A 27400-nucleotide genomic window follows, 5' to 3' on the forward strand; every position below is an offset into this window, starting at 1 on the left:
GCAGTTCTGAAGGCAAAAGGGGGTCCAACCCGTTACTAGCATGGGGTACCTAATAAAGTGGCCGGTGAGTGTACATTATGCATATTATTATTATTGTTAAAACATAGACTTTATTTTTACAGTCTATGATCTCAAAGCAGTTGCACACCGTTTCACAACGAGGCGCACCGTTCTGAGATTGACCCAACATGGTAAGCCTCTCTAAGCAACGCGTTGCTCCTATGGCGCCATTTTGATGCTAACAACCCATCACCTGCCGTTAGCATTCCATTGACTGACATTCATTTTGCAAATAATTTTACATCTGAACCGTTTAAAGACTCCATTTTTCCATTGTTTATTTCTTAAGACACACAACAATGTATAAAAGTTCCATTACCTTGTATCTCACATTTTGGTGCCGTAGCAGAAGTTTTTTTGTAAAAATGGGCTAACGATTGTGTCGTAACCACGCAACTTACTGTCGCATAGTACAGGAATTACTGTACAGGACAAGCTTGCAGGCAGTTTGGACTTACATAAGCTGTTTAGGTTTAATTACTAATGTTAACTAGTATTTTAGTTAGCAGTCATTAGCCTGTGCCTATGTTATCTCCTAACATATACCTAAGCTCTCCATCTCTGCATGATTTGCAATGACTGAGATTCTCTTGGCACAACTACCAGAAGACTTACAACTTTCAGACATGTTGCTCACGTCACGTTTATGTCTTCAAGCTCAGTTGGAGGCTGCGCAGCTCAGCTATTACCAGAAAAGCGTTTGTAATGGCGTTTTTTTCAAAACCTCAAAGCTCAATGAGTTATGTTATGTTTTTCATTTGCATAGTGGTGTGAGTAATTTTTTGTCCAGTGCTTTTAGGAGTTTGTTCAGAGGCTTAGCCTCGCCACCCATACTGATTTCCTCTGTAGTATGTAGTAAGCAATTTCGAAAACGGCCAACCTTGTATCAGTATTTTATTTTGTATGTCGAAAACGGTCGATCTTTTATCAGTATCTTATTTTGTATCTTGTTTACATGCGCGAGTTGGAGCCGGATGTGACGTCATCTCTGTGACAGCGCTCTGTGTACGCCAGCTGATCGGAGCAAAAATCAGATCCGTCATTGGTGTCTTTTTCTGATGTTGCGAATATCTGAAACCACAGCAACATTCGGTGTCACTCGCTACTGACGTTCAGCGGGAAATTGCAGTGCGTGCAGTTGAGACTGGATCTTGTCGACGCCTATTTGCTTTGGTTAATACCAAGGCCTACCTGCATGCTAAGCTTATTAGCTAGCTGTCACCGTTAGCAGGACTCACGAATGTGAACTACTGGTGAAGGAAGTAAACTGTCAGGGATATCTTTCCAGTCACACTCAATCAAACAATGAAGGTCTGACGGACATACAAATATTTTATATTAAGCTAATATATGTTGTAAATAGGTAGAAAGTCATTGGACGCCTATCCATTGGTCTTAGACAGCCTATGACAGAAACATTATCTTGTGCCAACAGCGCTCTCGTCCAGCTTTAAGATGTGGTTGAAATTGTTCTTCTTACTCTTGTATTTCATAGTGTTGTTTATGCTAGCAAGGATTTTTGAGGCGGTAGTTTGGTATGAGACTGGTATGTTCGCCTCTCAGCTTGTGGATCCAGTTACTCTCAGTTATAAGAAGTTGAAGACCATCTTGGAGTGTCGTGGGCTGGGATACTCCGGACTGGCTGAGAAGAAGGATGTCAGCGAGCTGGTAGAGAAATCAGGTAATGGTGGGTGTGTGTGCATTTAATAAATATTTTACTATAACATATTGGACAAATATGAGACTAAAACTATTCAAATTGACAAGATGGTTTAGTGTTTAGCCCAAGTCTCAAAGGGGTTCTGTGATTTTCAAGCCACCAGATGTCACTGTGCTACCTGTGTGTTTGAAGCCCTGAATCCCTTTTTCTGCACTAATCGAAAAAAGCCCCCAAAGCCTCATGAGGCTTCATCTTCCCATCACTAAGGCTACATCCACTATGATACGTTTTTGTCTAAAAACGCATATCTTTTGCAAGGTTTACGTCTTACTTCTACACTACTTAGCTGTTTCCAACCTCTGAAACGGAGACATCCATCATTATAGTTTGACAACTCCGTGGGTTGCGTTGTAGTCGTACACAGACGCAGACATCCTCAGCAGTCGGTTTTATTGGTTAGGTAGGCTTACATACCTTTCAGTGTAGTCTGTCCAACTAAATAAATCCCTTATTATTATATATTATATAACTACACATATATATATATATATATATATATATATTTATATATATGTATATATGTATATATATATGTATATGTATATATGTATATATATATGTATATGTGTGTATATATATATGTATATGTATATATATGTGTGTATATATATATATATGTATATGTATATATATATATATATATATATGTATATGTATATATATATATATATATATATATATATGTATATGTATATATGTATATGTATATATGTAGTTAATTTTGGTTGTAGGTGGGCCTCAAGAAAACTGGACGGGCCAGTTAAAATAAGCCCCAAAAAAGGGTTCCCTTCATCTCCGTTTTCAACGCTTTTCTGCAGCACTGTGCAACTAAGCAGCCTACCTGTGTGGCTCTGGTGTCACTGTCCTCAGCTCAGTGCTGAACCAGACAAAGACATACACCTTGGCAGTAAGCCTAACTTCGTTTATCTCTTTTGAATTGTCAATACACAAAAAGTCTGAAACGGAATTATATCTTTAGAGGGTCAGTTTCTCTCTCAATTTATTTACCCAGCAGGGTGGTCAGGGAACTGCATGTCCAAAATTATTTAACTTATAACTTACTTATAACTTCCTATAATTCAGATCGACATGAAATAACAGCAGCATTGAATCTGATACATCTGCTAAACAAAAACTGCGGGAAAACAATCAAAAGTGATTTCTCCTGTAGCTTATTTCTTCAGAATAATTAAATAAATAACATATCTAACCATATACACAACATCATAACAATCTGAGCTGATAAATAATCACATATGTACACAATTCAATTTAAACTTGCTTATGGGACTTGGGGCTTCTTACAGCAGGAGACGGCGGGGTTTTGTGCTGAACACAGCAAGAATCTCTTAATATTCCAGTGAATCAGTCAATTCCCTTTCAAATGACAAAGGGACAAAGAGTTCAGTCTGTTAACATTGTTGCCCTGGTGCCTGTTTCTATTCAATTGACAGCTGAAAAGAGTCTCTCCACAGTACGTGTCAGTAACAGTACGTATGTAAGGAGGGCTAGGAGACTGTTCATGTTGGGGAAAATATCACGGGGGCGTGCGTTGAGCACTTCTACGAGTGTTTCTTTTTTCTCGTTTATCGTCTTTTTAGCTTTTGCCATTCTTTTAAGCTGCTTCACAGTGTGCTCTGCGTCGTCTATGGGGATGGAAAAGTGTGCGCCGGTGGGTTGGATGAGAACCCTCTCACCAAAGGTGTCTAACCGTGGCGTGCAAGCAGCAGCGGCTCTCATGAAGCTGTATGTGTTGGGCTTGATACGAGTGTTCAGCTCCATCATCTGCTTGTCCAGTATGTCATTCCATAGTTTCTGTAGGTCCGACTTTTGCTGTACAGGTGATGATTTGCCCAGAGTAGATTCGGCGTACGTATTGTCTAACCTGGCCGGCAACTGATATCCCAGCGCACAATCCCAGTTCCAATATTTCAATATTGACCAAAATAATCGTAATTATAATTTTTTCTATAACCGAGCAGCCCTATTTACTGTTTGATGCCAAACAGATAAGATGGCACAGACCAAATTTACAGTCGCTCAGATAAAATCTCTAGGAGGAGTTTGTTAAAGTAAAGTAGTGCTCGGGCCCTAATAATCCTTACGAAAACAATAGGGTTCCACAGCCATCCACAGCCCTGCTGTGTGAACCAATTAGCTTTGCTATCGTGGTTCCTACAGCCTCGGACTTGGACCCCTAACAAGAGCACAATTGAATGTGATGAAGTACAGTATGATTATTATTAGTGTTTAAACCCTATAAACCCTAGAACCCTATTGAGTTTGAGCCATTTTATTATTATACGTTGTCTTCTGCAAAAACTTGATTGCTGTGAGCCGGAATGAACTGGAAAGGTTTTCCCATAACTGGAAATGATGCAAATGCTTAACACGAAATCTGAGCCCAATCGGCCACATAGTGGCGTGGATATTAGACCCCCACAAAACGTGATTTTGGAAAGGTCATGCCTCTTACACTGTGAATCTGATTGACTTTAAATTTTACACACATATCCAACTTAACATGCTGTACAAAAAAATCCTCTTGGACCATAGAAGCCCGCCATGATGGAATTTTGCTAATTGGCATAATGTAATGTAACTATGATCTCTTTAAGATAAGATGGTGCCCGACCAAGAAGACCTTTGTAGGTGAGAAGAAGGATTTTAAATTCTATTCTGGATTTTACAGGAAGCCAATGCAGAGAAGCTAAAACAAGAGAGATGTGATCTCTTTTCCTGGTTCTTGTCAGAACACGTGCTGCCGCATTCTGGATCAGCTGAAGAGTCTTTATGGACTTTTTCGAGCAGCCTGATAATAAAGAATGGTAGTAATCAAGCCTAGAAGTAACAAATGCATGGACTAGTTTTTCTGCATCATTTTTAGAGAGGATATTCCTGATTTTTGCAATATTTGATCTGATAAATAAGACATAAACCAACACTAGAGCAGGTCCTTTAATGCCAAATAAATGTTCCAATCTCTGTAATAAGATATGATGGTCAATGGTATCAAATGCAGCACTTAGATCTAATAACACCAGTACAGAGATGAGTCCTTTGTCTGATGCAAGTAGGAGGTCATTAGTAATTTTCACAAGTGCTGTCTCTGTACTATGATGAACTCTAAATCCTGACTGAAAATCCTCAAATAAGCTGTTGCTATGCAGAAAGTCACACAGCTGTTTGGCGACTGCTTTCTCAAGAACTTTAGAGAGAAATGGAAGATTGGATATAGGTCTATAGTTGGCTAAAACATCTGGATCAAGGTTTGGCTTTTTCAGAAGAGGTTTAATTACATCTACTTCCGTGCGTAGCCTAGTCGGGATGGGGTCTAAGAAGCAGATGATGGTTTAGCTGAAGAAATAATTGGATTAAATTGATATAGATCAAGTGAAGCAAAGCAGTCTAAACATATATCTGGTTTTACAGCTGTTTCTAAGTTTCCTGAGTTAAGAGATAAGCCAGTGCCAGTTGAAGGCAGGTCTTGGTGAATTTAGCTTCTAATAGTTATAATTTTATCATTGAAGAATCTCAGAAAGTCGTTACTACTAAGAGCTATGGGAATACTTTGCTCAATAGAACTGTGACCTTCCGTCAGCCTGGCTACAGTGCTGAAAAGAAACCTGGGGTTGTTCCTATTTTCCTCTATTAATGACGAGTAGTGCGCTGCTCTGGCATTACGGAGGGCCTTCCTATAGGTTTTAAGAGTATCTTGCCAGATTAAATGAGAATTTTCCAATTTGGTGGAACGCCAAATTTTCTCAAGTTTCCGCGATATTTGCTTTAATTTGCGAGTTTCAGTGTTATACCATGGAGCTAACCGTCTTGGTTTCATTATTTTGTCTTTTAGAGGGGAAACAGAGTCAAGTGTCGTTCGCAAAGAGCCTTCTGCACTATCAACAAAATGATCGATTTGGGAGGGACTGAAATAGCATAGGAGTCCTCCGTTACTTTGTGACTTGGTAATGAATTAAATGCTAATGGAATCACATCCTTAAATTTAGCTACAGCACTATCAGATAGACATCTTGTATAAAAGGCTTTGCCTAATGGCGTGTAGTTCAGCAGTATAAACTCAAAAGTAATCAAACACTGGTCAGATAAAAAGGGATTATTTGGGAACACTATTAAATGTTCAATTTCAACACCATATACCATAACAAGATCAAGGGTGTGGTTAAAACGGTGAGTCGGTTTATGAACACTTTGAGAGAAGCCAATAGAATCTAAAAGAGAGATAAACGCAGTACTAAGGCTATCATTCTCATCGTCCACATGAATATTAAAATCTCCTACAATAAGAACTTTGTCTGTTTTTAGCACAAAATTTAACCAAAACTCTGCAAATTCACATAAGAATTTAGAGTATTGACCGGGTGCTTGGTACACTATAACAAATAGAACTGGTTGCAGTGATTTTCAACTTGGGTGTGAAAGACTAAGAACAAGACTTTCAAATGAGTTATAATTTAGTTTAGGTTTAGAGCTGATTAGTAGACTAGAATCGAAGATAGCTGCCACTCACCTGCTCTGCCTGTGCCTCGAGGAATGTGAGTATTAACATGACTGGGGGGGGTTGATTCATGTAGACTAACATCAGGGCTTCCAACTCTCACGCATTGGCCGTGAGACACACGCATTTGACTGGTTTCACACGCTCACACGCCACACCCCCGATTTCTCACGCTGGAGTGTCAGCCCGGTTGGTCAAATTTCTTAAAGATGAGTTTATCTGTAGATCTACCTGTTGAGCCACTCGTGATCGACTAGTTGTGCTTTCAGAGACTGTGAGGGGGTTCAAGAGCCCTCCCCGGCTTCAGGTATGTGCTCTGAGTATCACAGACCGTCCGTCGCTTCGTGACCACTCTCTCTGTAAAGATGGAGGTGAGCAGCGCGGCTAATGTAGCAACTTCAGTTCATGTTAGTGGACTCGCTCTGCTGTGGGCAGTGACGAGTTGCATCCGTGCGTAGACCTCCGATAATGAGCAGCATACAGTCACCTCTAAACTATGTCAGAGACCAGAGACCCGAATGGGCCTCTGTGTCTGCCAGACGGTCTGAGTGAGATATTACCATATCAGCGGAGCAATAACATGCACAGCAGACTATATTACAACTCTCCAAATCTCGGACAACAGAGATGGGAGGAGTTATATTTTGAATGTGCACAAAGTTGTAAACATAAGCAAACATTTGATGAAACAGATCTGAGCTATACTATGCTATATATACAAAACTATATATACTATACTATATATACTATACTGCAACGTTGGGCCACTATTGTGCTTCTCTAACCTCTGTGCATCTCTAAATGAAACTGTACATAATTAATTTGATGTTTTATAAAATTAACAATAGTCTTTATTTTCCCAAAAAGTAAATACAGTAAGTGGGGCACAGAGGATGAGGGCCAAACATGACTGAACCTTGGCACAAAGGTTAAAGGATAAGAATCTATGTAACTCAATGGTTCTTATTCTTTAGAATTTCAGTGGTCTTAGTTTATCCCTCAACATTAATTTAACTTTGGGTCCCGGGTCCCTACACCAGGCAGGGACCCCTGGACCTGTTCACCACAGACAGATCTTCTCAGCTGTTGCTGACATATGCTCCTGTCTCTTCATGTGGCTCATTATGTTTGGCACATTGTCTGGGTCAGTTCTTATATCATAAGAAGTTAATAATGTAAATAATGTAAATGCTAAATGCCTTAATACCTGTTGATACTACAACAACACAAAGGTTCTTAACCCTACAGTTTTGCACATATCATGTAAGACTTGATTTCTCAATTATTTTGCAAAAAAACTCTCCAGAAAGTGCCATTTAATTGTTTATTTAAAAAAAAAAATTCCTTGGGGGGACCCCCCTAGGGAGAGCCCCATCCCCCCACATATAACAAATACCAATTTAAACCCTCAAGGATAAAGACCTAAAGAAATTGCTTTGTACACGGCAAAATGTGGGTTGGCCCCCCCAAATCTCACTCCAAGGTTTGGGGAAAAGTTGGCAGCCCTGTAACATATTCTCCATCACCCAGCCAGGTTTCTGTAAGCCAAAATAAATCAATATTAGAATCTGATATTAATTCATTTACTAGTACACCTTTAGAAGAGAGAGATCTGATGTTTAAGAGTCCACATTTAATTATCCTATTCTTTTGCACTATTGCACTTGTGGTTTTAATTGTAATGAGGTTTTCATAAACAGTTCCTCTTCTTTTTACCTTTGATTTAAATAATTGAAATGGTCGGGGGAGAGACACCGTCACTATGGGGTTTTTAATGGGTAACTACTGGAATGGAGGAGCAGAGAAGTGGGTTAGACTGCGACTCTGCCTCCTGGTCCCAACTCTGGATTGTCAAGGATTACTCCATTAATAAATTTGTCGAGATTTCTAGAAATGAGAGCTGTTCCATCCCAAGTGGGATGTATGACTCTCTGAATCAGACCAGGTCTTCCCCAGAAACACTGCCAGTGATTCACAAAACCCACATCATTATATGGACTAAGGTCGTTGGGTTGTTAGCTACAGTAACTATCGACTGATCTATCATGGTGCGGATCCGGACTTCTAACTCACTAAGCCTCACCTCCATGTCTATAAATAAACTACACTCGTTACACATACCATTACCGCAGAAGGAGACAGAGGAGAAACATCTCACACATCGAGCAAGAGAAAGTAAAAGAGGGAGAGAGTGACGACATGGCTAACTGCTAAGCTAAAGTTGCTAGCAGCGAAGCTAAAGTACGGTAGTGTTAGCTACCAAGCGTTCGAAAACTGTTATTTAACGAAAGTTACTGAAACGTAAAAAGATATGTGAGTGCTTAAGCAGAACTACAATAAGAATATGTGTTTAGCGGACAGTTAGCCGCTGTAATAGCAAATCTAAAACATTGAAATGGTACTTACCACGCTACCAACACACAAGCACCGGAAAACGTAAATGAGTCAGGTACGCTTACCGTAGGTATCCGATGTAGAAACACATCTACTATCTGCTAACCTAGCACGTAACGTGAAGTTTAGGGGTGCACACCTTAAATCGACCTGCAATAAAAAAAATACTTCATACTTTGGGGATGAATACATACAATCTGTTGTTGTTTTTTTTGCTTACAGTCACATTTTAAATGAATGGTGCTCAACAAATGCAAATTCAGAAATGTAAACAAAGTATTATTATTGTCAAATACAACAATATTGCCTCAGCCCCATTCTGTCTTTTTTTGTTCACACTGAAATAGCAGTTATATCTAGGTAAATAAGACTTCCATGGAAAGGGGGATATCCAACACCCAGTGTGGGAAATATTGATTGATGAGGGAGCGAGATACAGATGAGCTCATGACACTCACATAAGCACTATTTGTTTAGCAAATGTCACAGCTGATATTAACAGTGATGTAAAAATGCAACAAAACAATTGTGATTTCACGGGTATTTAAGTAATTTTTCACAGTTTGGGTTTTGTCTGAGACTAAGATAACACTAAATAAGAATGCGGTCAATTTTGTGTTGAGACTGAATACAACAGCACTGCCGAGGTCTATCAACACAGCTCCACCAACCAAAAGTGCAGGCAAGCCGGGTTAAGACTGTAAACAAAGAGAGGAGAGCTATTGTTAGGCTAAGGCTAGTCTCGCAATGCCAGACGTCCTCCACAGCGCTCCGGACAAGGGGTCTGGCAAGTCAACACAGCATTCCAGGATGGGAGAGAAACATTCTCTTGTTTATTGACATGTCTTCAAACCCGTCACAGTTGTCGTGGGCTGCACTAAGCATCGTACGGAGCCCCGGTGCTGTTGCAAAATAGCCTTGGGAAGGAACCTGTTTTTGGTGGAACATGTTCAAAAGTTGTTTTAGTCGTGCAACAGAAAACTCAGATTGGACAGATCTGGACAGTCTAGCTAGTTGTCTCAATTTACCCTGTAGAGATCTGAGGAGCAGTTAACCTCATAGTCCTCATAAATTAAGCGGAGTTTAAAATTCCAACACACAGAAAACATTATGTTAATGGCCATCTGGCCAAAAAGAAGGACATACAGCGGAATTTCCCGCAACACTGGAACAAGAGTAAGTGTAATGTCAACAGCACTGCCACTTTTGGCTCACCATTAATATCACTGCAAACGCTGTATACTTATATTTTTGAAAAATGGTAACTATACATAAAACCACTTTATCCCCATTGTCTCACTATGAAATCAACAAAACTGCGGAAAAGATCGTAGTTTTCTCAAGTTTGCGCGGAGCCCCGCTTTCTGTCAACATGTAGAGAGGACAAATATGTTCGCGCTCAGCTACTAAAATTTGGCACCATTTGAAAATATGGCGCCAATGAAATATGCTGGCTCTTAATTGATCACAGCGAACAGAATATACACATTTTGGGACAATTTTGATATTTATATTTCACAATGTGATATTGCTAAAACAATATTGAGTCATTAAATTGTGCACCACTACATTACTTTTACTACGAGCTCCCCTCCCCAAACCAGATGCCTGTTTAAAGCTGCAGTAGGGAGTTCTGAGAAAACATGGACTTAGTCTAAAAATTTGAACAAGCACACCTAACAGTTCCCTCCCCCTTGCTCTATGCTGCGCTACAGCCCTCCTTCCACAGCTCCTCCCCCACAGCGGTGCATGCCGTGAACGCGCACGCTATTAAAAGGGCCACCGATGCTTTCCACATCCTCATGGACAATACAGGGGATTTATTCTGAGGGGCTGTTGTGTGCTGTGCTTTGAAAACTTTGAATACTTAATGTAAAAATGTTGCTTATTTAAAATATTTCTATTAAAAGATATGTAAATACTTTACACAGTACATTACTGAATTACCTTTTGGATCAATTAAAAACACTAAACTTTCAGTAGGAATGATGAATCACTGAGGAAGCTCACTAAGCCAAGGAATAACAACATCTTAGAAATATGTCTTAGGTTTTATTTCTCATATGGCTAAAATAAATCACCTTTTTTTGCAAAATACTCCTGCACAAGGAAATACTGAACATTTAGATTTGGACTGAAGGAGATTCCTTCACTTGCCTCTGTGTCTGTGTCTGGGGCATAAAGAATTTGTGTCAGACATTTGATTTACAAATTACATCCTGAGGGGGAACAAAACGTGTATGTTTAAAAATTATCAAAAATAGTATTCTGCCTTGCCAAACGTTGACAGTGACAGCGCACAATTAAACACGTTTCACCATAGCTAAGCTACATTTAATTGTGATTGACAAAAAGCATTTTGGCTTACTAAATGTAGGTATCGAAACAATATTGCTTATACTGAGGGTGAAGGAGTTAGCAGGTAAAGTTAAACTTCACCTGCTAGCTACAACATTCCTGCCGTTCTACAAGCTAACAAGCTAACTGTTCGACTTAGCAACAAGCTACAGAGTCAAATGAGATTTGCGCGATCACCAGTGATACCGTGACCATCGCTATCTTAGTTGTGTAGTTCTTAAAAAATGAAACAAATCAAGCAGAGATACTTACATGTCAAGCAGAAATGTGGCTAGCTCTGAATCCGTGTTGAATCCTTTCAGGAGGCGTAGCTCCCTCCACCTCTGAAAAGACGCTCTGATGTTGACCCTCGTTTAATTTTGGGCTCGGTTTAACTCTTTCTTTTTAGCTCGCTTTTCGTCATCGGTCTTCTTCTGTTTGCCCGTCTTTGTTTTCTGAGCTGGTGTCACTTGAGAAATTGTCAGTTTTCCTGAAAAGTTGTTTCTCCGCGATTAGCACAGCTGCAGCACACCGACAATCTTGAGCTTGAACACGGTACGCGCTGTGCGGGGGAGGGGTATGAGCAGCGCGTACACGAGAGTGATTGACAGTGCTAAGACAGTCCTCCTGGCTCTGATTGGCTGTTTCTTACCGGGAGCAGTGTATCTCTGCAAGTGTCAGTAGGAGCACAGGGAGGAGCCACAGGAGCTTGTTTTTTTTAAGATTATCTGTCTCATATTCTACTGTCAGGAGATAGTGACAGTTTTAACAAATGTGTAAAAAATAAATTTTTACAAAAGTTACCTACTGAAGCTTTAAAGGAAGTTTTCCATTGCTGCTGTTGCACCAAATGCATACTCTTGGGGTAATTATTAGGTCTCTTATTATAGAGTGTAATACTCTATCTGTAATTATCCTGTGATTACATTTGTTATGATTTGACACTTAAAATAGAATGTAATTGAATTAAAATAAATGTTCAATTTATGTTACCTCCATCTTTTAATTTCTTTATTTTGGAATTGACAACCTTCCTGCAAATTTTCAGTGAGATACAATCAAAAGGTAAACACATTCTTTATATACTGTATAACTAAACCAAATGCAGACATTGCTAGAAAAGCACGCTACTTGAGGAAACACGGAAAAATTCAAACACATGGACCTCAAATGGCAAAGTATTCATCAAACTAAAAGGAACGCCAGAACAAGCCAAATTTTTGGTAATCAGAAACATTGAGGAACTAGACAAGTACTAACAAACAACATAACTGGAGGTATGAATACTCAAATGACACAATTCACAACAGACAACCACGACACAGTCTGACTCTGAAAGAATTTTTGCATCTGGAGACAATAACAATATCAAATAAAGAATTGCTATTTATGATAAACAGAGTATTTCAATATACTGACTATAATTTACTAGACACAGAAAATTAAATAGACCCAGAAAATAATTTCTCCATAATGAGAGGAGTGGCTATATACAGCATGTGGAATAAAGACTTAAATTGTTAGATTTTAGATGATTAAAAACTGTCCAACTATACAATTCTTTAAAGAACAAAGTTACTCAGATTTACCATGGATCACAAAAAGGATTACAAATGCCTGTAAAAAGAAAAACACTTTATTAAAAAAGAACTAAAAAGGCAGGAAATAAATATACAGTAAAAGATATAAAAAGTTAGCCAACATCATACAGGTATGTATAAAGGAATACTATAGTAAAATAAATAATAACCAAAACAATATTTAAAGATTATGGGACATATTAATAAGTATTATTAAAAAAAGGACAACAAAGTTATCCTCAATATGTTGTTGATAACAACATAAGGCGGGATAATGTGGAGTATTTGGTCAACAGCAACAGTTTCTTTGTAGGTGTTGGAGCCAACCTTGCAGAAAAAATTCCAGCTCCAATGCCATCTGAGGAATGGAATGAAAATCTGATAGAAAGGAATCCAAACTCAATGTTCCTTACAACAGTGAAGGAAACGTAAATAATAGATATTGTGAATGAATGTAAATACAAAACATCTACTGATTGCAATAAAAGTGGTATGTAAATTGTAAAAAAAAAAAGAAAAGAAAAAAGAGTTATTTAGGGGATCTCAGAACCACTAACATACATCTGAAATCTATTATTCATAACCGGTAAATTTACTAACAAAATAAAAAATAGCTAACTAGCGACTGTATATAACTTAACAAATGACAGGCCTGTTTTTATCACTATCACAAATCTCAAAAATTTTAGAAAACTATTCAATAACCGATTTATATACATTTTTAAATACCAAATTACTTTTGGGCAGTTAATAAGGATTCAGATCAAATTGCTCAACATCCCTGGCAATACTTGATTAAATTGAGGAGATTACAAAGCAATAGACAAACAATACAAAACGTCCTCTGAAAACTTACTTTAAAAACAGGAAACAATATGTGAAGTTCAATCCAATCAAATCCACTTTATTTGTATAGCACATTTTACAATCACAAAGTTACCAAAGTGCTGCACACAAAACTCAAACATACAAAACAATTAATGTAAAATATTGTAAAACAAAATAAGAGCATCTGGTTCAAAAAGATAAAAAATAGATAAAAATAATAAATACTAAAATACAATAAAACAGTGAGAGCCATCAGAGGACCACACAACTCACATGGAGTTAAAAGCCAAAGAATAAAAATGTGTCTTAAGACGAGACTTAAAACACTCAACTGTTGGGGCTGTTTGGACATGGAGGAGCAGAGCATTCCAGAGTTTAGGTCCAACCACAGAAAAAGCCCTGTCCCCCCGAGTTTTAAGTCTCGTCTTTGGGACCACAAGCTGGAGCTGGCTCTCTGACCTCAGTGACTGCGCCGGCCTATAAATCTGGATGAGGTCTGAGATATATATTGGGACCAGTCCATACACAGCTTTAAAAACAAACAATAAAATCTTAAAATCAATCCTAAAACGTACAGGAAGCCAGTGCAATGAAGCAAGAATTGGACTTATATGAGCTCGCTTTTTAGTTCCAGTTAAAAGACGTGCTGCCGAATTTTGGACTAACTGTAAGCGTGAACTAACTGTAAGTGTGAAAGTGCTTTGTGACTTATACCGAAACAAAGTGCATTACAGTAGTCTAATCGAAAAGAAATAAAAGCATGTATAGCTTGTTCAAAACTGTTAAAAGACAAAAACGGTTTGACTTTGGCTAAAAGACGAAGATGATAAAAACTAGACTTCACAACTGCATTTATTTGTTTGTCAAGTTTAAAATCACTGTCTATTTTTACCCCAAGGTTAGTTACAACAGGATGCACAAAATCACTGAGGGGGCCCAAGTTTATCGTAGAGTTAGTGGGGCCAAACTGCAGATTGAAGTTGGGAGACTATTCATCGTCATGCTTGTACTTTGCCTCTGGCATCCCCCAGGGGTCCGTATTGGGTCCAAAACTGTTTCTTCTATTTATAAATGACATTTACAAGGCATCAAAAATATTACTATTCGCAGTTGACACATATTTTTGGTTCTGGGGAAAATTTAAAGGAACTACTGGATATTATTACTTTAGAAATGTTCAAATATGGGCGCCCAGATAGCCCAGTTGGTAGAGTGGGCACCCACTGACAGAGGTTTACTCCTTGATACCACGAGCCCCGGGTTTGACTCCAAGTCCTTCCCCTTCTCTCTCACCTTTCATGTCTTCAGCTGTACTGTCAATAAAGGCCTAAAAATACCCCACCCCCCCCCAAAAAAAATACAAATGCGCAAATTAAAAGGTGGTTTGACAAAAACAAACTATCATTAAATTTAAGTAAAACTAAATTACAGATACAGGTGGACTTTGTGGACATCAAAATAGTAAATGAAAATAGGTTTCTTGGAGTAAAAATAGATGACCAAATAAGCTGGAAATATTACATAACATATTATATAAAACATACACCACAAACTTTCAAGAAGCATTTCTGTAATAAATAATGCAAAAAACATTCTAGACCAAAAATCACTCAATATTTTTTACTGTTCACTTGTATTATCATATCTAAATTGCAGTGCAGAGGTTTGGGGAAATACTTATAAATGTGCTATCATCACTATTAGTATTGCAAAAAAGAGCAATACGGATAATTCATAATACCGATTACAGAGAACACACAAACCACTACTACTATTTCGAAAATCAAAAACACTGAAATTCAATGTTCTGGTTTATTTCCAAACGGCACAAATAATGTATAAAGCAATAAATAACATACTTTAAGGTAATATTCAAAAACTATTTTTAATAGAGATGGGGGATATCATATGAGGGGAAAGTCTTTTTGAAACATCTTTGTGTTTGTACTGTAAAACTTTTTGCATTACAACATGTGGAGTGAAATTGTGCAAAAGATACATGAGATACATCGTTAAAGCAGTGTAAAGTTTGACACAGTTTAAAAAATGGTGCAAAAAAATGGTTTCCACAAATAACAGGGAAGAGGAAGGGTTTTGACTATCAGATTTATTTTATTTCGTTACTTAAATTATTTATTTATTATTATCAATATACTGTAGACACAGGAAAATGTCTTTACCTTGTGGTGTGTAAATATACTTATAGGAAATTGTAAAGAACATGTAAAAAAATGATAAAAATACTTTATGATGTAAACATTTACCTATTCATGATGATTATTTTATAGTGGAAAAGGGGGTAGGATTACATAAGATTTAGCTTCTTCCTAATCCCTTTCAGACATGTTAAATTAATATTTACTTCTGTGTTTTTAGTTTTTATTATTTGAAAATGTTAAAAATAAAGCATTAATTCATTATATAGAGGTCAACAAAGTCAAACAAAGCTCTGTTTTTAATCATGGTGCTTCCCCCCCCCCCCCTACAGGAGAGTTGACACAGGGGGAGCTATATTCAGCCATCAAGAAAGAGAAGGAGCAGACAGAGGCAGGAGATGCCAGCACAACACACTTCAGTGGAGAAATGCACTTCTATGAATTAGTGAAGGACACTAAAGATGGGATATGGCTGGTTCAGGTAAAAGCACATAATGACAGTATATTCAAATATATTAGGGTTGCAAGTGAACATGACAATGAGTCTTCTGCAAAGCAGGATTATCACATCTTCTCTTATCAAACACTCTTCGTTTAAAGTTCACAGTGTTTATGGTGACCCATTCTACCAAATCCAATACCCTTATAATACAGATGTAATGTAAAAACACATTGCAATCAGAATGCTTTGAGCCAGACCATCTCTGCATCTTGAGGTATTCTAGTAAACATTGTGACTGGGTGTCAGCCTGGGGTCAGTTTCATACAAGTGAGTTGTGAGCTGTTGAATAACAGTTGTTGGCCATAATTCAACTTTTAAAGACAGCAATTCAGTTTAGTGTTAGCTTTTGAACAAACTCTAAAATATTACACTTCTTTCATATATTATGGGCAATATCCAACTTTTAAATAAAGAAATTCAAGTTTAGTGTCAGCTTTGAACAAACCTTAAAATATTTCACATCCTTCAGGTGTCCGGGTAGCTCATCTGGTAGCGCCATATGTAGAGGTTGCAACGACCACTAGTTCACCTCCAACCAGCAAACTTTGCAGTATGTTATTCTGCCTTTCTCCCCCCTTTCAGGCAGGTTTTTTCCTGGGTCAGATTGGGCTTTTGGGGGGGACATATTAAGCTTAGGGGAATTTTGAGCGCAAATGACTTCAATTACTGCATTCTCATACATTTTTAGGCACCAATTTAGTATTATGTATTTATGGCAAGGAAATCACAATATTCTGGTGGCAGGTAACAATTCAAAATATCATCGTTACATTCAGTGTTCCAGTAAGGGGGTTTCCGCATCCGGTACATGGGCCCAGATGGACTACACTTGACCCCAAATTCCAGTTGTTTAAAAAAATGTAGGATTGACTTTCACAGGCTACTGCTTTTACTGCTAATTTGCATAATAAAGCAATCATGGATACAAAACTATATGAAGTGTAATGTTTTCTACATTATATTGATCAACAAAAATCAGTAATGTTCAGACTAGAGGTTGAAATTGTTGAATCATACAAGTACCTGGGAATCATCATTGATAACAAGTTGACCTTTGAAGTAAACACAGACATGATGAGTAAGAAAAGTCTCTTCTGTCTGAGAAAGCTAGCTAAGTTTCAAGTGGGCAGATCCCTGACAACATTGTTTTACAAATCTTTTATTGAGTCTGTCTTTACCTTTTCATGTATTTGCTAGTATGCTTTTCTGAATTTAAAACGAAAAAAACAAATCAGCAACGGTAATTAAAGTTAGCAGCAAAATCATTGGGATTCAGCAGATGACAGCAACTGATCTGATCTGCTTAAAAAGGCAGAATCCATCATGTCCGATAGTTCTCACCCCCTGAATGCAGAATTTAATTTGCTGCCCTCCGGTTCCCGTTTCAGTCAGCCACCAGCCAAAACTAATAGGTACAAATTCTCCTTCGTCCCCTCTGCTATCTCGCTAATTAACTCTGGAAAGACCGGGTAACGTCGGCACATAAGGTACACTGGGACTTAAACTTTTAAAGTTATGGCATTTATTTTCCTCATTTGGTTTGATACTGTATTTTAATTGATGTTGTCGCCTTTGTTGTCATTTACTGTGTGTCAATTTCTTGCTACTGCAGCAAAAATGAATTGCCCCTCGGGGACAAATAAAGGTCTTGAACTTGAACCTGAACTAGACTACAGTGTAACAGACCACCACAGTTTATGCATGTATGTGAACCACAGATACATTTTTATTCCTTCATAGTGAAAAAGTAACATTACATGAATGGGGCACAGCAGCCAGATGGTGCGGAACATTGCTGCTTTTTCAGGGTTTCATGTGTATAGGCTTACACTTTGCATCAGGTGTTAAAACAACTGCAACAAAAAAAAAAAGAATTGGATTACATTTTAACGCGATTACAAAACGTTTTTAACCGGTCATGAAACTGTCTCAATGTAATACTGATGCAGTCAGACGGCTGCACAGCTAGAACTAGCTAGACAGCAGTCAGAGCTCCGGCTGAGTTCTTTGCCCGTTAGCAGTGGCTTTTTGCTGCACAGCTGGTGTTCCGAATTAACTGGTGTTTGAATCCTCTGGTGATAGAGGCAGATGTGGTTTAGGCAGGACCCATTCCCAACTAACTAGGAAAAAAAATGCTGATTGCTTTGCCTCAATTTCACATTAATTTGTCGATGTCTTGTGAGACTTTACAATAGAAACGAGTTGCTTAGCATCTGGTCCCAACAGACATTCATGCAAACATTAGCCGTTGTTGTTACAAAATATCATCCGGTGTCTGGTAACTGATCCATTTACATTAGTAAACACCGTTAAACACTGTATGTATCTGAAATTTAAACAAACTGTGGTATTATATATTGTTGCCATACAATATGATGCTATGCAAGATCAATCTACAGCATATTTGAACAATATGTTTCTAGCTTGGGACACTAAAACCCACTGAAATCAACTAACTGTACACCCAGTGTAAACGTGTCCAAATTTAAGATCAATATGCAATGCAAGCCCGGATTTGATACATGGTACATTAGACCATATTACTATGACAGAATTAAATAAAATGAGCAGTATGGATTCAGAATCAGATTTATGGGCCAAGTATACGTGCAAACACATAAACACAAACTGAAAAACATATCCACAGATGATTCAAACACCAGTTAATCCGGAACACTCAAATTTTTAGTTTACTGAACCGTCGGGAAACAGACCCAGTCACTCGAGTTAGAACAGTGGCCTCTCGTAACGCTACACTTCCGTTAGCCGTAATCCACAGGAAGACCATCAATCCCTAGGGCTTTCCCATTATCAGTGCTCAGAAAAGTGTGAGAAAGAAACTGTGAAAAATACCATAGTCTTGTGATATACCTCTGACACAGCGCTGTGTCACCACGTCAGAGGACTTACCCCTCCAATGACTGTGAGAGGGCTGTGATAGAGACATGAACAAATAGGCTAGAAACCAGTTTTTAGACAACACATGGATGTTTTGCACCCTCTCTGTGTGTCTCTTTCTCTCTCTCTCTCTCTCACTCTCTCTCTCCTCATCTAATTATAATGACCTCATACACATTGTTGAAATCATTTAAATATTGAGCCAATGCATTGAAAGGCTTTTAAATAACAACACAAACCTATGATTTCTGTAACCTGCCTACTCCAAAACCACTCCTTTTACCCTTTTTTCCAACGCGCGTTCCACACTTAGTACCGCTGTCTTAGAACAAGTCACTTTGTGAGATCAGTGTTGTTGTCAGACACTTTTAATTACAATCTGAGCCTGTAAGTGGATAAAAGAAAGTCAATTTTGAAAAAATTAAAGGTGCACAATTGCCTTAGTAGGCTACATTGCCGCTTGGTTTGTGCCAAGTGCACTGCATTGTTGCTCAATACTGGACCAATTTTAAAGATTTTTTGATCAGTCTATTAGACAAAAATGCATGGGAAAATGGTGTCCAGGTTAAAAGAAACAAAACAAAATTAGCCTTTTAGCAGGATCGGTTAAGTCTGCAGAAGCGGAACAAGCTAAAATGCAAGTTCATTTACGTCCACTAAAAGGGTACATTTTACCACTGACATTAGGGCTGCACCATTTAAAGAAAAAGTCATATTGTGATTTAAAATACTGTGATTGCGATATAATGCTATCATGAGTATTTGCTTGATTATCAAGGAAAATGCACAAAATACAAACATTTTGCAACGTACAAAGTTAACGACCAGAAGAACAAAATGACAGACAATGACATAGACAGAGATTTTTCCTTTGCTCTTCACAGTACAAATGAAATGAATAGAACAATAAATAAGAAAATACAAGTTCTTAATAAAATAATACATTTTGTATGCCCTTATAAGCAATATAATTTAAGATGGGTATAATATAATAAATAGTGATTTAAGTTACAAAATATAAATGGTACAACCACCTGAAATGGCCAAACCCACCAGACTCCATTTAATAAATAGTAATTTTATCATTGCAAAATATACTTCAGTCAACAGAAACAAACTAAAACTATCAAAGGGTCTCTTGGTTCATCTTTCTACTTTTCCAAAAATCATCACTCTGGTTTAGTTGAAAAATTGGTTATATGCTGGATCTATACCTGCTAAAAATCAGGGAGGCTCCAAAATCATGGTAGCAGCTGTCGCCATGGTCCCTCTACACGTTCTGCGATGCCATGTTACATCCTGCTACGCTCTGCTGTGCCTTGCTACGTCCTGCTGTGCCTTGTAATGCCGCACAGTGCCCTGCTATGCCATGAACTACTACAAAGAACTCCTACAAACTACTATTTTTTGTGACTGTTATTGCCACTCTTCATTCTAATCCCAACCGGTCGTCAGACACCACCTACCAAGAGCCTGGGTCTGTCCAAGGTTTCTGCCTAAAAGGAAGTTTTTCCTCGCCACTGTTGCTTGCTCTGGAGGAAACTACTAGAACTGTTGGGTCCTTGTAAATTATGGAGTGTGGTCTATACCTACTCTATCTGTAAAGTGTCTTGAGATAACACTTGTTATGAATTGATACTTTAAATAAATTGAATTAAATTGAAAAGGGAGTCTAGTTGATTTGGCGATTGGATCTTTTACATAATGTTGTTTGACACTTATAGTAATCTGAGCCTCTCAGTTGGAAAAACAGCACTTTTTGTCGACAAAATGGAAGATGCATATTTTTGGATTGCATTGTAGCTTTGCCGCTCAATACTAGACCAATTTCAGAGATGTTTGTTCACATTAGTCACATAGACATCAATATATGGAAAAATCAAAATTACCCTTAAAGCCCATATCCATGTTTAAAGTTTTTCACTACCTTTTCTACATTCTAACAAAAACAGGCAAAGCAGAAATGTGAGGAATGCTTTCTATTGTAACATGGATTAAGGATCCCTTTTTGAGCCACACTGACTATTTAACCAGTACATGAAAAGTTTGTCCGTAAAGCCTACGTTCTGCCCCTAAAACCGCAAAATGGATCATATGTGTCAGAGTAAACTACTTTTTGTCATTAAAAGTACCAAGAAGAATAAAAGGTTAGGGCTCCCACTTACACTGATTAAGGGCTTTCATGCAGTTAACAGATTTGTTTGGCATAAGCTGTCTGACCCTGTCATGTTCTTGTTTGTACCTGCAGGTTATTGCCCAGGACCGTGAAGCTTTGCTCAGTCATTCCAACTGGGGTAGGATGGTGCAGAAAGTGTCTCAGTTTGGGATCAGAACGGGAACCTTCAACTGCTCTAATGACTACAGGTGGGAAGCAGGACACAGTGACACATGAAAATAATAATAATTTGGCAGAAGCATTTGGACCATTTCTCCTAGTAGGGAAATTTGATTTTTTAATGTTCTGCTCTTTACTTCTGTATGTTTTTTGTCAAAAAGACCATCACCCATTCATTATATGTACAGCCGTACTTCTTTTTACAGGGCCTTGCAATCCTGTTGTACTATTACATTTGTATTTTAATCATCTGGAATTAAAAACTAACTTTATTTTTGGATTTGTTTTGTTGTAATAACCTGAATGTAAGACCACCCTAATAATAGCTCATTTTTTGATCACTTTATGAGAAACAAATCTTGTTGTCATAAAGAAAATATTTGTATATACTGTATAAAAAATCATATTGGAAACAACAAGGAAGTATGTTGTTTTACACAGATTATTTTGTTTGTATGCCTGCTGGCATTTCAGAGAATACTGCAAATTTAAATAAACAATAAACAGTAGGTTTAGCATGAACGTCTAAGTGCATGCTTGTAGCTCACGCGCCATGTACGGTCGCGCATGTATAAACAAAGCCTAAAGCTCCAGAATAATGTAATGCTGTAATACTGACGTGGTGGTTTTCTTTTCTGTCCACCAGGTCATGTATCAAGCGTGGCTGGCAGCGCTCCACTCTCATCATGTCTGTTCCTCAGACTTCAGCATCCAAGGGCAAAGTCATGTTAAAAGAATACAATGGCCGTCGCATTGAAACTGAACACATCTTCCGCTGGATGACCTCACATGTGGCTGATCGAATCAAAACCTTGCGTAATTCTAAGCAGTTGGTGGAGGAGTGGCGCTCTGACCCAGCCCACCCAGTAAAGATGTTCCTGTTCGCCCGTCTGTCCCAGCCACCCGCCTTCTTCTCATCGCTGTCTGTCAAGTTTACCGGCAGGATAGAGTTCATTTTCGTAGATGTACGTCACTGGGACAACTACAGCAGCCTATCAGAGATTGATGTGTCACAGAGCCCTGCCTACATTCTCAAGATGCCTGAGGGCATTTACCGCTATGGCAACAGGTGATGATTGAACGAGGAAATTGTAATCGGTTATTGGTTAAACAAAATAATTCAAAATTCTTTTAATTGTCTTGTTCCTTCCTATCACTCTTGTCTTAAACTGTCCTTTACTTCTCCTCCCCTTTCCCTCTTTTTCTCCTCCAATCCACGCTTCTTCTCATCTCCTCTTCTACACCTCCTTTTCCCCTTTTATCCTTGTCATTTTTCAATCTCTGCTCCACTTCTCCTCTCTCCTTGCTTTTTACTTTAGTACCGGGGAGTTCCTGTCCCTGGCTGCCATGGATACTTTCCTGCGTTCGGTCCAGCCAGAGGTCAATGACATGTTTGTCCTCAGTCTGGTCTTGATTAACTTGCTGGCCTGGATGGACCTCTTTATTACACAGGTCACTTACTGTTTTTCCATTAACCACATTGGTGAAATTGAACTGTATTTTGTATATTGAGATGTGTTTATTCAAGTACTGTCCAGAAGTACAATTACTATTTTTACCTGATTATTTCCCTTGAATTCAATTTTATTTTTCTACTCCACTTAATTATAAAGGGGAACGTCCAGGTGGACTCTGATTTATAAAGGAAACATTGCCTGCAAGTGTGTTTTGTAAATAAGATCCCAAAAGAACATAACTAAGAGCCATCTCATTGGCCTTTTCAGCTGTCTTTTTCTGCAGCAGCATTCTCATGTGCTTGCTGTAAATTAGTCCACAGCAGCTAGTAGGCTATAGTGTCAGAGATCAATGGACACTAGCAGAGAGATTTGGCGCAGGTGGCCGCAAGGAACATGCTGGAGCCTTTAGTTTACAGATTACAATTTTACATAGACAACATAGATCAGTTTATGAAATACGGGTCATGTACAGCTCCTTCTTGATCAGATATAAAATATAGTTTCTGCTTAAAAAACTGCATTGGCATTAATAATCTGACAATATAGTGTATGTACAGTAATAAACTATATAATGGGTCATTTGCAGAATGATTATTCTTTTGATATTTTTTGATATTTAAGATCCAATTTGGTGATGAAATCTTTATACTTTAACTTACAGTAAGTAAAAAAATGTAAGTGCAGGACTTTTTAGATGAATACCTATTTCACAATTTAAAGGTCCAATGTGTGAAAATGTCTACCATCTAGCATCGCAATCAACTCTCTTGCGCCACGCAGTTCAAAGTACGTATTACAGCTACAATAATCTTTACGCTTCAAAAAGCCAAGATGTCATCCACTTGTTCATCCAACTTTACTGATCAAGTCCGTTTGTTAAATTTTTATCAATTGCGAAATTTCATCTAAAGCTTTGGTGAGTACTGCAAATTGTCTTGTTAATGTTAGCCATGTTTCCTTCGTCAAACTTGCCAGGGCCGGGAAACAATGTGTGAGTTTATCATGTGACAGCGAAAGGCAAAGGTTTTATGCAAAGGCATGTCCCTTACCATCTAACGTATGTCAAGATGCCGCATGAATATGGAGCGTCTACCCCAGTTCATGCAAATTTGCATAAAATGTCAAGCCAATATGAATACTTGGAATTGACGGTTGTAGCAAATATTAATGAAAAGGACAAGTTTGTGATTGGGCAACACAGATTTGGATAATGAACAACTAAAAACGTTACAAACGGGACCTTTAATAGATACCTTATACACAGTACTAGTGAGAGAATATAGAGCGATACAGTTCTGTATTTATTGTCCAGTTTATTTTTTAACATGTATTCATTTTCATGGACAGGGAGCAACAGTGAAACGATTTGTAGTTCTGATCCGAACACTTGGAACCTACAACTCTATACTGCTAGTGTCCTGGCTTCCTGTTCTGGTATGAAACAGTTTTCTTCTATACCACAGTTTTCACTAATTAGTTCATAGACATATTCTTTTTGCACACACGTTATTATTATTATTTGTCACATAAATCTGCAGTACAATGTGGTGTAATTCAATCGTTGAATTTAACCCATCCAAGCATTAGTAGATATATGGACACATACAGCCCCTGTGCCTCTTTCAATTGCATTGTTACATCATGAACCCAGTTGTTTTCTATTCTGTTCTGGGGCCCATTCCAGAAATATGGTTTAAAAAAACTGAACCTATACCTAAACTCTGTTAAAGGGTTCCAGCGGAGCACCAGCACACAAGTAAATCAAAATGCATTATTGCTAAGGGTTTCACATTATACTGCTGATATACTGCAGGGTGGTGACCCACATATTGCAGCTAGGAGGGATAAACAACTTCGTCAACAATACTTTTTAAGTGCAAGAGAGTGTTTAAATGATATCTATGATCTGTCCCTATTGATGACTAATCACTAATGGATTACTTCTTCTAGGCTCTCCTTCAGATGCCCTATCTGGACACTCTGTATAGTTACAGTCTAAAGCTGCTTCGTTATGCTGACACCACCACATTGGCCAGCCTGGTGAGAGCTGACTGGACTTTCTACACATCCCACCCAGCTCTCTTCCTGTCCACCTACCTGGCCCATGGCCTGCTGGTCGACTACTTTGAGAAGAAACGCCGCTGTGGCATCAGGAACCAAGAGGACAGCACCACCAACCTGGAGTGGCTGGCCAGTCTGTGGGACTGGTACACTTCGTATTTGCTCCACCCAATTGCATCGCTGCAAGACCCATCTGACCACTCAGACTGGGAGGACGACCCCAACTTCTTATTTCAGCGTTTAGCTTTCCCAGATCTCTGGCTTCGCCCATTAATAAACATGGACTACATTAATGCCCTGCCAACCTGGAGGTTCAGAGCTCTTGGTCAAGACAGGGGGGAGATGGCTGGTAGAAAGCTGGATGAAGAGACAGATAGTTCACATTCCGACACAGAGAGCAAAGAGCAGATGGATTCCCCTCTTACAGATCCCAGCAGACCTCCACACAGCAGCAAAAGACACAAGAGATCAATGTGCATTCAGGACCCCAACTCACAGCTCTCTATGTACATCAACATAGACCCCAGCAGTTGCTGTCAGTGTGTGTGTGCTGTTGCTGCATCATCCTTTTGCTGTTGTCATGTGAACAGAATCCCACCATCAGCAGACAGGGCATTGATGGACATCTGCCTCACAAATGAAGGTGTCTCCAGCCATCAACAATCTGATTGGTCAGTGTGGCCCTGTGACATGTTGCAGTGTTCAGAGTGTGTGGTATGTCTGGAGAACTTTGGACGGGAGGAGCTGCTGATGGGTCTGCCCTGTGGCCATGCCTTCCACCAGCAGTGCATTGTGGTGTGGTTGGCAGCAGGCAGACACTGCTGTCCAGTGTGTCGCTGGCCCAGCTACAAGAAGAAACCGCACAGAGCTGCTCAAAGCAGCTCTACTGAAAACACACTGCAAGACTGATGACTACATCTAACTGAGCTCTTCATCGTGTGTCCTCTCTACTCTAACTGTTCATTGGCACATAACTCACTAGGCATTGAGACTGTGTGATATTATCACAACTTGCTTGAGTTGAAGTTGAGGCTGGGGCGGATTTAAGGAGAAAACATTGTCAGTATAAGTGAACAGGGCTGTTGTTGTCATGACCCATCAATTAGCTTGCTTTAATTACTATTGAAGGAAATATGCAGGCCATTGTTGCAAAGATTAAACTTTGAAAGGCGAGTCACCATGATTTTTGTATAGAGAGAATAATAATTCACACAGTAACAATTGGTGAATTCACAGCAAACTTCGTGGTGCAATAAAAACATATTTCTGGTTTTGCCTTTTTAACTTACAAGACTCTGTTCACCCCAGTAATCATTTAGAATGAGATTTCTTACACTTAGCTTTGTGATTTTAGGCTGGACCAAAAATTATCAACTATCAAGCAAACTGGATTGAAACAATTATATAATTAAAAAAACATGTACATTGTCTGCCCAACCTGTATGTGTTTATATTGTAATTATAGTTTTGTTAAGAATTGTGGGGAACTAGATAGGCTTCTCTATTTAATGCTATCATTGCTCAACACAGGAAAGGTGTGTCATAAAATTATATTCAATGAATGAATTGGGTGTGAATTGGGTGTGAAATATCACACTTCTGTCTTCCTTCTAAGAATCTTAATTTTTACATGAGTTAAGTATTTATTTAGATTTTCCAGAGATAATGTGCCTAGAAAGATTTCCTGCTAGGGGTGATCCGAGTATCCGGCTGAAACGAGTATCCGGTACGGATAAAGCACTTTTGCCGAGTACAAGTATTTTACGAGTAATATGAGTCAATATCCGTGCTCTGGCCGCGTAGCGTTCTGTGATAATCACAGCGCCCCCCGCCTACAAACACGCTCGGATCAATCACACACACAGAACATGGAAAAATGCGCTCCCTCTCTCTCTCTCTCTCGCTCGCTCGCTCTCTCTCTCGCTCGCTCGCTCTCTCTCTCTCTCGCTCCCTCTCTCTCTCTCTCGCTCGCTCCCGCTCCGTCAGTCAGGTCTGCGGATCTGTTCCGTTAACGTTTAGGGTTTCTTCAGCTTCAGTTTTTTTTTAACTTCGGTTTATAGTACTTACATACTTAGTAACCAGTAGATTTCTGGTGAACGTGGGTTTCAGACTTGCTGCTCGGTTTAAATGCAACTCCCGTTTTTTATGGGTCCAAGCCCGAGGATGCGTGCACCGCGGTAATCGCAAGCAATACGCGGTTCACACAGCAGGGCTGTGGAACCCTATTGTTTTCGTAAGGATTTTTTCTTCCTTCTTCTTCTTCCTTCTTATTATTCTTCTCCGCATAAAAGTGGTACTGCAGCCTAAACCGAACATGGTGGCGACGCGCAATTTTCAGGACTGGTCCAAAACTCCGCAGAGACCTCAGTCGCAAAAAATTGTCCCACTTCCGACACTAGGTGGCGCTATACCACAAAAAACGCATTTGCCCTATAACTCCCAAACCGTACATCGGACATTAACAAACCTTACATCCATGCGTTCTCTGGATCCTACTGAATCTCGTGATGTAGGCCACGCCCACTTCCGCCTAGACTTTTATGCGTGAAAAATCGC

General features: G+C 38.9%; 1 protein-coding gene across 1 annotated transcript; it reads left to right on the forward strand.

Annotated features, from left to right (window-relative positions):
* Positions 1-1021: 1021 nt before the first annotated feature.
* Positions 1022-26212, forward strand: rnf103 (ring finger protein 103). The gene is made up of 7 exons (XM_034883051.1): positions 1022-1741; positions 15924-16072; positions 21240-21355; positions 21973-22395; positions 22646-22778; positions 24131-24217; positions 24734-26212. Exons 1-7 carry the CDS (start codon positions 1516-1518, stop codon positions 25751-25753), a joined length of 2154 nt encoding a protein of 717 aa, XP_034738942.1. The 5' UTR covers positions 1022-1515; the 3' UTR covers positions 25754-26212.
* Positions 26213-27400: the final 1188 nt, after the last annotated feature.

Source organism: Etheostoma cragini, chromosome 10 (genome assembly GCF_013103735.1).
Source record: "Etheostoma cragini isolate CJK2018 chromosome 10, CSU_Ecrag_1.0, whole genome shotgun sequence".
NCBI classification, from domain to species: Eukaryota; Metazoa; Chordata; class Actinopteri; order Perciformes; family Percidae; genus Etheostoma; species Etheostoma cragini.